At 36.3% G+C, this 12265-nt stretch overlaps 3 protein-coding genes across 4 annotated transcripts; all 3 read right to left on the bottom strand.

The window, feature by feature from the left end:
• On the bottom strand, window positions 725–2955 carry LOC18588488 (profilin-1). 2 transcript variants are annotated; one of them, XM_007012925.2, is made up of 3 exons: window positions 2529–2955; window positions 1679–1816; window positions 725–1155 (listed from the first exon to the last, which is right to left on the bottom strand). In XM_007012925.2, exons 1-3 carry the CDS (start codon window positions 2649–2651, stop codon window positions 1021–1023), a joined length of 396 nt encoding a protein of 131 aa, XP_007012987.1. In that variant the 5' UTR covers window positions 2652–2955; the 3' UTR covers window positions 725–1020. The 2 variants fall into 2 exon arrangements, with proteins under 2 accessions (XP_007012987.1, XP_017983788.1); XM_018128299.1 differs by lacking the exon at window positions 725–1155 and having other exon boundaries at window positions 1526–1816.
• LOC18588487 (profilin-4) lies at window positions 4808–5952 on the bottom strand. Its single transcript, XM_007012923.2, has 3 exons — window positions 5735–5952; window positions 5449–5586; window positions 4808–5290 (listed from the first exon to the last, which is right to left on the bottom strand). Exons 1-3 carry the CDS (start codon window positions 5861–5863, stop codon window positions 5156–5158), a joined length of 402 nt encoding a protein of 133 aa, XP_007012985.1. The 5' UTR covers window positions 5864–5952; the 3' UTR covers window positions 4808–5155.
• On the bottom strand, window positions 6474–9935 carry LOC18588486 (derlin-1). The gene is made up of 7 exons (XM_007012922.2): window positions 9789–9935; window positions 8688–8823; window positions 8144–8217; window positions 7907–8000; window positions 7440–7568; window positions 7165–7325; window positions 6474–6917 (listed from the first exon to the last, which is right to left on the bottom strand). Exons 1-7 carry the CDS (start codon window positions 9803–9805, stop codon window positions 6800–6802), a joined length of 729 nt encoding a protein of 242 aa, XP_007012984.2. The 5' UTR covers window positions 9806–9935; the 3' UTR covers window positions 6474–6799.

Here is a 12265-nt window from a genome sequence, read left to right as displayed (position 1 = left end):
ATAACACCTATTACATCGCCCCAGCAAAAAAAGGTTCAATGTTTGAATGAGAGGCTGATCTTGAATGTTGATACTATAGTATAAGATCAACGTGATTGACGATACCATCCAACTGTCAATTGCCAAAGGGCATCTTTATCCCCGTGTTCAATACCGTACCCATCCGCGCAAACGTACATTCTCATTCCCTGGAAATTTGAGGGTGCTCGAAGATTCGAAAATACTGTCTTGTAAATAATTAAGTCTCCAACTACAATCCTGTCCGCACCATTTTAGTTGCTTGTCTCATTCTTGCTGCCGTATGGCAATTTGAGGGGATTGAATATTCCTCAATTATATTAGCAAATTCTTCTCTATTCACGTCCGCCGCCACCTTGGCAAGCACCACATGCATCGCCATCAGAAAGCCTTTTCCATCTTCACAACCCAAGCTAGTTATTAATTGCAGCAAGGGTGGTATGGTAACAATGAAAGTTCAAACACCAGACAGCTGAAGCAACGGCTTGTGTCGTTAAGCTTGCACTTTCGGAACAGTGGGAGTTTGATTTATCGTGTTGAGGAACAAAGAAAGTTCACACCCTAAACCTTTCTTTTACAAGCCGAACCAAGATCAACATACGTATGTCAGATGATCGCGAGAAGGTCTCCATTTATCGTGTTGGGGGCCTCCAGCTGGGGTTTATTACGTCTAGGTCTTAATGCTTTTAGCAGGCTACATGAGATAAATGGAAAAACTTGGCCAATAAATTTACCAAATCCACTAGAAAATCCATTGCAACAAAATACCTCACTCGACAATCTCGATAATACCATCCATCAAACAAGTACAGAAACAAAGTAAGAGATCATATGCATCACTGTTACAAACACCAAGCCTTTTGTTTCTTGAAAAGGTTCCCCATGACTTTAATACTAGTAATACTATTATTTAACTGCACCCAACCATTACCACAGGAGGTGGCAGACGCACGTTTGTATAGAAGCCAAGAAGAATTGCAACAAATAGGGCACACCAAGAGATCAAAGACCCTGATCAACGAGATAATCACCAAGCCTTTCGACAATCATGTTGCACTGGCCAGGAGTCATTGGCTCATCATAGATTCCAATGATCAACGCCTGATTGGTCTTTTTAACAGTAACACCTCCAGGTCCCTGAAATTAAAATGACAAAGGCTCAGAAAATAAACACAAAACCAAACGTAAGAGAATGTGGCAGTAAAGGGTCTATATTCATCCTTGCTCCCCCTTCTTTCCTCAGGGTGTCTCTGTCAGGAGAAATACACTTCCTCAGTGTTTGGAGGCACAAGATAACAGCTTCATAGAAAAATGTAAGAGCAAAAGCCGAGTGCATACCAAATAAATATGAGAGAACAACATCAATGCACCTAATTTTGAGTGGCCAATCAGCATCATTATCACTTCACTATGTGCTTAAATGCTGCATAGGTCTAAAAATGAAGTTTTGGGTTTTCACCGATAAAACAAATGCTGTGGTATATGAATTATTTTTATTTTTATCTTATCAAAAAGATTAGCTAGAAATTACACTCGGAACAAAATGTACAATTGACAAATCTATTTCCATTGAACAAACTGCAAAAGAATGCTTGGGCACATGAAATTTTTCAATATTATAAACTACTAAGTAAAACCAAGAGCAGATGGAGAAGATCACCTTCTTCCCTCGAATAACAGCTCCTGGTTCACCTTGGATCACCATGTATTTTGTGCCACCAAGGTACAATCCAGTTGGAGCAAGTGATCCAGGTTCAGCAAAGTCATTCATGATGCCATTAATTTCTTCTGGCTTGAACTGAAATAAACATAAAACGAGAAGCAATAAGCAAAGGGTTGATCAGGAAAAAGTGAAAAACCTTTTTCTTTTTGAAGAAAAACTAGCTTTAAAGTCGAAATAAACAACATTAGTGCGTTCGAAGCACTTCACTCTTTAAATAGTCGCATAATCATTGCTAAAATTGTAGTAATCTGCAGAGATCATTTTTACTAAATTGGGTTATTTAAAAGCTGAATAAAGAACTACAGCCCCATCCTTAGTCACAACATTTCCGATCCATTGGAAAAACTTCAGTTCATTTGATTAAAATGATGCTTAATACCTCTAAAACGATGAAACATATGAAACAGAAAGAAACCCAAAAATCAAACAGATTTCCGTGCACGAAAGGACAAATCTGTCAATAACTCATGCAACATAAACAAATAAATCATAGCAAAAAAATCCCAACTTGAACTTCGAGGAAGAAAAGAAAAAAAAACACCAAATTTAATTTTTAAAAAAATGAACAAATATCATTCCTTTTAGAGCAAATCAGATCAGCTAATAAATCAAGCACAGTCTTTTCAAAAAACAAAATTCATGCACAGAGAATTCAATCATAGAAATCAGATCCCCTTACTCAAGCATCAACCTCTCTTTTTTTTTTTTGGAAACCTAAACAAAGAAGGCAAAGGTTAATGAAAAATCGAAGCGAAAAAACAAGGAGGAAGAGAAAGGGGAGGAAAACCTGAGGGAAATTGGAACTCTGGGCCCAAACGCTGCCTTCTTGGCCGATGATGGCGGCGGCAGAGAGATGGTTGCCTTCGATTTCGCACATCAAGTGGTCATCTACATACGTTTGCCACGACATCTTCTTCTCTGGATTCCTCTTTGGTTTCTTTCTTTGTTGAGTTGGGATTTTTTTTTTCCTTTGTTGAAGCCTCTCTGCTTCTTTTTTTTTCCCTTTTTAAAGAACACAAAAGAATGAGTTTGACTGAAAGGGCAAGGTTGAGCTAAGGGAGAGACACGGAGATATAGCGTCGAAACAACGAGATCTGGTACACTGCTAGTTTTTTCCTTTCTCTTTGGGCCACAATTTCCTTTTTCCTAACTTAAGACCCAATTTCCCCCTTTCCTTTCCTTTTCTTCTTCTGGGTTATTCGCATAAATTAAAAAAAAACACACACACACCAAAACGGAAGGTTACAATCGAAATTGGGTGGAATTATATATCTTTATTTTTTTTGTAAAATATAATATAATTTATATATTCTATACTTATTCCTTTAAAACAAATATTCTAAATTTATTTAGTTAGTAAAATGGGATAACTATTTTATGAGAATATAATAAGATCTTAATATTAATTACATAATCTGATTCTAAAATTATCATTTTGACATTAGTCAAATATTTGATTGACAAAATAACTTTAAAATGAAAAAAGAATAAGTGATAAAAGACAACAATATCATTTATGATTTGCAATTTGAAATATTATTATTTTTGATAAGTTTTTTAAAATTATTAATAATTTATAAATAAAACTTTAATTTAAACTTTTTCTATTTTCATTTTTCATTTTTTTCTTTTCTTTTGCTTTTATATTGCCCCAAAATGCAATCAAATGAAACGTTAGATCAACGCTTTTCACAGCAGATATGGCCGCCAATGGAGCACCAAATCCACGCTTGCCGTTACTAAATGTGAATGTTAGAAGCGTCCATCAACCATTGCTGTCATCTTTTGATGGCATAAGGAAGAGAGAAAAAAAAAAGAAAAAAATGAAATGCTTGTATATGTTAGGATTAAGTTTTATTATATATAAAATAAAATTTTTTCAAAATAATTAAAGATATTTTTGTCTAAATTTTTTTTTAGTTCATGTTAATTTGTGTACAATAATTATTACTGAGAGAGATTGATAATAACTATTTGAATTTCTCTCCAAACGGTCATCTCATGACTCAATCATTAAAATTTAAAAATATATATTCCACTCTCCTAATCAAATATTTTGTATAAGAATTTTAGTCTTATTTCCTCCGAGTAAGTGACGAGAGGAGCCTTTCCTCTTTACAATAAAAGGTGAAGAAAAAAGGTAAAACCTTTAGCTTAATTTATTTTTCGCATTATTTGTTAGTCCTACTTTCTTTATAAGAATTGTTTATTCTACTGACAAGCAAATGGAAATAGTCTGGCGAAGGAAACAGCTAAGCATCTTATCCTAAGGCAAATGATTAAGACAAAAGAGAAAGAGGAAAAAGGAAAGGAGGAAATCAAGCTTATTCGAGCTGAAATTGTTCCCCATTAAAGTCGAGACTAACATATGAAGATGACGTGTGTATTTGATATGTGAGCTACGGATGCAGATTTGTATCAAAATTTACACCGACAAAAGCTAGCCATTTGAGTGAAAGCAAAACATTGAGAATCAATCGATCACACTTTCCTCGACGCAAATCACTCTCAACTTTCTTGTTTGGGACTACGTTTTTTTCCCCATCTGACCTAGAATTATCTCGGATTTCCTCACCCATCACTGTCCCAAGGATAGATCATTGTTGACGGGATATCCGTATTCCTCACCCAATGCATGGGCCTCATTTTGCAATTCCAATGCTTCCGGGTCCACTCGTGTTTCTACAAGTCACTTTATTCTCCCACCGGATCCCAAATATTTTTTGCAAATTTAAATTTCTAAAAGTTTAATTGGGTCCAAACACAGATTTGTACAAGGCATCTGGGCCAAAGAGAGGGATATCAGACATCAGCCCATGCAGGCAGCTGGAAGGAGATTGTGATTTTTTGGTAATCTGATAAGAACAAGGGCCTCTATACTTCTTCCAGGTTTCTTTTCCTAATACGTTTTGGAAATAATTTTCCCAGTTCTCCCTAGATATATTGGTCAGTTGAAGGTGTGGTGGCCTTCACATAATCTTCTGAAGGGAGTAAAAATCAGGATATAATCAGGACGTGGAAATAACAAAATCACAGGATAAAGATTGCAGTGAGGAAAACAAGTGGCGATCAGGAACTTCAAATTTGATTCTCTCAATATTCTCATTCACAAAAACACCAAATTGGCACGCTGTATTCAAACCAAAACATGGAAAAAAATCAAAGCAAAAAAAACGACGATGGCATCAAATTGTGCCCAACAAAAAATAGAAACCGCAACCACTGATGGGGATTACAAAGAGAACCAAAGAAACAAAGAAAATGCAGATATCATAAAGGTGAAGGAAGCAAGTCGATGAACCAAATGCCAAACACCAAGCCATCTTAACAACCATAGTTTTCAATGGAAGTAGATGCAAACTTAGAACTCAAAACTTCAAAAAGAAAATGGCATTTAGTATTTGGAAGCTAGGTCTAGAGGCCCTGATCAGCAAGATAATCACCCAACCTCTCAACAACCATGTTGCATTGTCCAGGAGTCACTGGTTCTTCATAGAGGCCAAAGACAAGAGCTTGTCCAGTCTTCTTAACAGTGATCCCTCCTGATCCCTGCCATGTCAACAGTACATACAGTTTTCGTATTAAATACACACTTGGTTAGGCTGTGCGCAAGTGGTTTGATCACATATACTACTATATATTTTGAGTCGTAAGATCAGTAATACTTTCGTTTGTAAATTTTAATTTGTGTATATTAAAAGCATCACCTTTTTGCCACGAATGACAGCCCCAGGCTCACCCTGGATGACCATATATTTTGTGCCACCAAGGTGTAAGCCTGTAGGGGCAAGGTGGCCTGGTTCATCAAAATCTTTCATGATGTCAGTGATCTCATTAGGCTTGAACTGCGTACAAAACAACAAAGGAATTAAATCAGACACCAATCTTGTAACCGATTGCCGATCGGATCAATGCAACAGTATCAAGTGAATCAGATCAGATCAAATATATATATATAAAGGAATTAGCAAAACAATAGTAGTAAATTACTACCTGAGGGAAGGTAGAGCTCTGAGCCCAGACACTACCATCATGGCCAATGATAGCAGCGGCAGTCAGGTGCTGGCCTTGGCCATCGATGTCACACATCAAGTGCTCATCTACGTAAGTTTGCCACGACATTGTTCTGGGTTATAGTATTTTTCTTTCTTGTTATAAGTTGGTTTCCTTTACTACCAAGAAATGTTGTGTTGGGAGCTATGGGGGGGTGGGGGAGTGAAGGTTTCAGGGGAGGGACGATATTTAAGGAAGCGAGGAATAAGGTGGGGAAGGCTTTGAAAAAGCTGACTTGATGATTTCTCGGCCGTCCGTTTTGCTCCTTTTCATTACTGCCAGTCACGTCCGCCTTTATTTTAGCACCCATGGCCATGACCCCTCCCTCCCAGCCCTTTCGTTCTTTCTTTTATTTTTTCCTTTTTTCTGTCTCTCTTTTCACGTGTCTGATTGCCCACATTATTTTCTTCTATTTTTGCGTCTATTGAATTGCACTTTGTACATTGTGAATTTGTAATGTTTATACTCTCTCTTCTATTCTCTGTTATTATTTCCTATACTTCATTCTCGCTTTTCAATAACCATTAAAATTTTTACTTGTGTGACCACCAAGGTACATGATTATATTTTTATTTGAAACAATTATATCTGAACTGATGTTTAGTTTTACAATTAACTTAATTTTGTCATTATAATACAATATGCAATGACATCAATTTCAGTCCAAGTAAAACTCTAGTTCAGATATTAACCATCTACTTATATTATACCAATGGTCTGTTTCAGAAATTTCTTCTCTGCACATTCTCTTCACAAAGTCAATTCCCTTAAGGAAATACATTAATAATGGAAAGTGAATCAAATGATAAAAGAAAAAGGAATCACAACTTGGATAGGCAGGACCCCTAGGAAAATCCCTTGTTATAAGCTGTCGTTAAACACTTTGCTTCTGTGTCAGCGCTAAAAGAGAGAAAAACAATGGCGAGGTTGTCCATAGTGGAGACTTGAGATGATAACAGGTAAATCTTCTTGGTCTAGCTGAGGAGATATCAGAGAGTATAGCAATCATCCACTAAGTTGATATGATCTTCCACTGAAAGACACACCTGTGGATCTATCAGGCTGTGCACGACTACTTGGCTGGGTTGGAGCTCCTATTCTCCACCTTGCAACCAGTTTGTGTCTATGTAGCAGTAGTAGTCAAAGAAAATACCACCAACATAACATCAAAAAGCAAAGGTAAATACAAAAGAAATTGATGTTCTTATGAGATATATCTATAATCTATCAATAGCAGAATAACTGAAAAATGACATATAAGGAGTTGATAAATCATGTTGCGTTTCTCGAAACAGGGAAAAAAAAAAAAAGAAACCGTTAAACTGCTAAACATGCTCTTCACATCAAGTAACCAAACAATGCAAGGATACACCCACATAGGAGTCTTCAGGATGACCTTTCCAGTTGCAAGAGGATGCAACACTGTCAAGAAGTAATATAGATGTCCAGCTATGATTCCTAGCAGATCTGGGATGGGAGATGAACCAAAAATAGCATCCAAAGCCAGCATTGCCCATGGTAGATAGAATGCCTGAAGCAATGAATATGGACATAGTATGCATAGGAACTTAAAGTCTCAGACCCAGAAAGCTTGCAGATATATAGAATCCCAATTAAAATGTGCCAAAGTTACAATTAAGCTTACCTTAAGTCTCACAAGGCCATATATGTTGATTTGGGCATTTGGAAATTCTCTACTCCAGACATAAAGAAGCATAAAAACGAGAGATACCCCTAAGAAACCAGACTGGAATATTGGGATTGCTGCCAAAACCTAAAAACCACAACAGAAGATAATGGAAGGGAGAAAAAGTAAATGAAAAAAGAATTTATTTTAGCATACACATTCAGTAGTGTAGCATATTTTGTACATCAGTATTTACATAGAGAGGTGATCATTAGCTAAACCAGACACCATTTGCACCACATGCTTTAAAAAGTGATTTTTAGCAAAGATACAAGGACAGTGAAGGTATTTCATTTTGCTCTTAGTTCTTAGAGCAACTCACGCCTTCCCTACCATATGATGGTTTGCCCTCATCTCCACTAGAAACAATCAATTTAAGCCACCAAATTACAAAGTTGAATAAGAAGGAACATGGTCTAACTCACCAATAATGACAATGCACCAAATATCATCATCCACAAGAAATCAGCTGTCCGCCTCTCAAATGGTCCCTTCTCTAGTTGAACTCCATATCTTGCTCTGCACAATCATAAAAGGTTGCGAAAAAAGGATTAGTGCTTGAAGCCCTGAAGTGTCAATGTTGCAGTTACCAAAGGACCATACCCTTCTCACACTACAATGATTATGGAAATGATTGTAAGTTTTCAGAAAGTGATACTTACATCATTAAAAGGCGTATTCCAAAATTGATAGAGAATTTCCCAAGGAAAAAGAAGTTTGTAATTAGCCTCCACACCTACAGACAAATGTGAAGCTATAACAGAACTCTCTTGAGTAACTAACTTATATAAATAATCATGAATAAAATGAGATTTCAAAATTTATACAGACAATCAAACTTTAAAATTAAAGATCCATTCATTGTTACAACTTTTTATCCTGGTCAATACAAAAATGCTATTTCATATATAGAAGTCTGGAATAGAAACAATAAAATCAATTTAAATTTGTAAACAACTATTTATAATCCATTTAATATAAGAACCTTTTATTTTTCTTCTTTTTTTCCTAGGATAATAATAAAAATGCGATCACCTATAGGCCGCAGAATACATGCAATAAACAGCTGAACAACATTTCATAATCCAGTTTGAGTAAAATCATCTTCCATCAGAGAAAACATGTAATCAAACACTTTTTGCAAATTATTGGAATCTAGAAACTACAAATCTGTTCTTCACAATCAAGCTTATATAAATTTCTTACCTGAAAATGCTTGAATACATATTCATATATCAACGCAATGTGCATAATGTTATATAGTTTTAACTCAAAGGCTGCAGTGGCCAATAAGCATGCGGTCCCATAAGCTTTGCATATAGGTGGAAGAGAGTTATAAAATCTGAATCAAAGTGAGCCAACTAGTCAAAAGAAAAAAAAAAGTAAAGAAAGAAATAGATAATTAAATAATAATAATAATAATAATAATAATAATAACAATAAAACAGTACATTTGAAATAACCAGACCATAACAACTCATCACAGGCAGTATTGCCACACAAGTGAGAAAACCGGTAGCCTAAACTATAATTCTGCTATAAATGGAAGTACTAATGCTCACTAACTTATGTGGCTGCTACTATCAAGCTGCAAAAGGTATGGCAATTGAATACAACAAAACCGTGGCCATCAGTTTGAAAAGGTCTTTAATGGTGGAGCACTCTAAAAACTTTAACACGACAGAACAATACTGCTTTATCATGTGATTGTGCATTAAGAGATCCAACACCATAACAGACTATCTTATATCAATAAGCTAGTTTTTATTTTCTTTGTAAATGGATTGTTATTCTAAGAGTCACAATTAGCGGCACGACAAGCTATCGTGAAACACAATTGGAATTCACATAGGAGGGCTTTGTCCCTCTGCCAACTTCATTTTGCCAAGATCAGACATAGCATTTTTATGAAACAGACAAATAATACCACAACATAATGAAAGTTTCCAATGTTTTTCCAAAGCACAATCTTGTACCCATCTTTTAGGACCAAAAGGAAAATTCCCTTTTAACTGTGTGGAATAAGGAAAAACTGAAATTTGAGATTTCGTTGCATCCTCAAGCAAGTTTTGTGTTGGATACGTAACACTCATCTTATGGCTCTAAATTCTAAGTTTCTAACCACAACATATAAGTTCAACTATACAAAAACTATACAGAATTACCCAAAAATAAAAAAACCATAAAGCCAAGACAACAATTAACAAGATTCAGGGGAACGGGCAGAAAACACAATTTAAAAACTACAAAATCCAGAATAAGGAACAAAAGAAACAAAAAAATCCAAGGAAGATGAATGGGTCTTACTCAGCAGGTGAAGACATTGCAATCCCAAAAGAAAACTTGTGAAATAAGAAAAAAGCAGCTCAAGATCTCTATACTTAATTTTGTTTTCTGCTTCAAGAAACAGCCGAAGAATTAGAAGGAGCTTGGCGTTTTTCCTTTGACCCAGAAAGTTCTGCTGGTTGTGTAAAACTTTTGCACGTGCTACCGTGTGATGCAGATTGGGCCGGAGATAATCCAAACTTAGATCCTGGGCTTCTCATACTGAAACAGGGATTGAAAACTTGGGTCTCTGCTGAGCTAGCCGACAAAACAAGGCCCAAAGGGAAAGGGGTCTTTGACTACCACCAACCATAAAAAAAGAGAACAGAATTGATGACTGAAGTGAAATAATTAAGTTTGACCTCGTTAAGCAAGTAATTGAAGCAATTATGATTTGAAATTCCGACAGTTTATTCATTTATAATCTTTTCCTAAAGTGACACAAGTCATTCAAACAGCTTTCTTTTTTCACTTTTGTGCCCTACATGCTGCAATTCATGGTGCCAAAACCAACCCACCCTTCTCTCTCTCCTCTCTTTAATTTTTCTGTTTTCTCTAATCTTAAATCAAAGAATGATACAATTTTTCAATACAAATTCAACAATGTCAAGTAAAAATATCGTACTTTAGGCCTATTCAAAATGTAACAATCTTTGAACCAATTTGTCACAGAATAAATTTTTTAGGTAATTGAAATACTTTCTGAGTGTACTGTTAATATTATATAAGATGCCACTAATTAATCATTTTTATCCATTCTTAAGTAGCAGGACAGATGGCTAAGAGGCATGGACCGCGTGGTTAGGCAGTTGTTATAAGAGCTAATTATTGATCTTGTTTAATATAAGCATGCAGCATAATTTTTGTTTGCCTTGTTTAATAAAATCAGAGCCAACCCGAGAGCATGATTTATGGTATAATTGACCGTGGTAGGTCCATGTAGAGATGGTGGTGGCGAGGACCTCTCTCTCTACTCAAAATCTGGTTTTGAGATACACCCATATGGCCGCTTGCCTGTCTGCCAACTCTATGTCTTTTACATATCAAGTTAATGCTGCCACTGCTTTGCCCTGATGGCTTTGCAATTTGCATGGATCGAATAGAATGCCCAAAACATAGACTGGGAGAGAGTCCCAGTTCTATCAAACAACTTTCGGTTCCTACGGCACGTGAGCAACACTTCCAGATTCTCTGTTTTCTCTCTCCAATCTCCCTATGGGGTCCGGTCAGTGCAGCTTGGTTGACAGGAAAGTAAAAAAAACATAATACAAGGGGACGAAAATACGAAGGGATTGTATTGTCCTGGTGCGAAGCTTGGTAACGTTAAAAAAACATTGATGTTACATGTAATGTTTGATATCTTCCTCAATACATATATGTTTTAATGAGCAGACGACAATATTTTCACTCTGAAAGGATCTTTGGCTCTCGTTTTATAACGGGCAGCTAACAATGAAGAGTGACATAGGCTTCAAGTCTGTAGGAATGAAGGTGACCATGGCTGTGCGTAGAGATGAATGAGGGTTTGTAGATGGTACAATGGGTTTGAATCTTTTTCAATTTATCAAAGAATTTAGTTCGTTTTCCTACTTTATAGTAGTCAATTTTTATAGTTTGACACTTTGATAAGATGGACGATATTCCTTAAACAGACTGAGAACAAATCATCAAGCATACTTGTGCACAATGATGATAACATGAAAAGGGAACTGATAGAAATTTCTATATATTAGAGATATAGTTGTATTTTTCTCTAAAAGAGGCAGCAGAAAGCAGTAGAAAAAACAGTGAAAGCAACCACATAGCTGGGCAACTGGGCCACAATAATCCTTCATTAATTCTCCTCCCCGTAAGTTATGAAAAGATTGCCTAATGTTATCATGCCAGCAATATTCCACAAACTCCAATAGATAGCCAATCTTATCGTGCCACGTCACTTTGCCACGCATGCATGACACCCTCGTGACCTGGCCATGTTCCAGCATGGCCCATTGAGCAGTTGACGTGGCCCTCCTGGTTCTCTCGAGTCTCAAATCCCTTTACCCAACCTGAACAGCTCTCTTCAATGGAGGGTACCACGTCTTTGAAGATCCTCCTAATAGAATTCAACTTGTAGTGACACGTTTGCTTGGAGGGGTTGTTTTAGTTTTTTTTTTTTTTTAATAAATAACATTATTTTTTAAAAAATTTCAAACTTAATTTTTAACTGTAAATTTGATTTCGACCTACCCTCTCCATATTAATTTGTATAGGAAAGGTCTTGTGGTCTACAGGGGCTTGGCCAGCTCGCTTGACACTGAGGATGAACTGGAATAATGAGAACGTCAATGGACCATGCATGAAAGATACTTGGTAGCGTAGCAACGAAACAAAGATCATGCAGTGAATAGAGTTCCAGAAAACAATGGGGATGCTACGCATACACGCTTGCCTCCCACGCTCCGGTCACCCGATAAATA

This window comes from Theobroma cacao, chromosome 9, assembly GCF_000208745.1.
Source record: "Theobroma cacao cultivar B97-61/B2 chromosome 9, Criollo_cocoa_genome_V2, whole genome shotgun sequence".
NCBI lineage: Eukaryota > Viridiplantae > Streptophyta > Magnoliopsida > Malvales > Malvaceae > Theobroma > Theobroma cacao.
The sequence above is the reverse complement of the archived record's forward strand: the minus strand, read 5'-3'. Positions and strand labels throughout refer to the sequence as shown.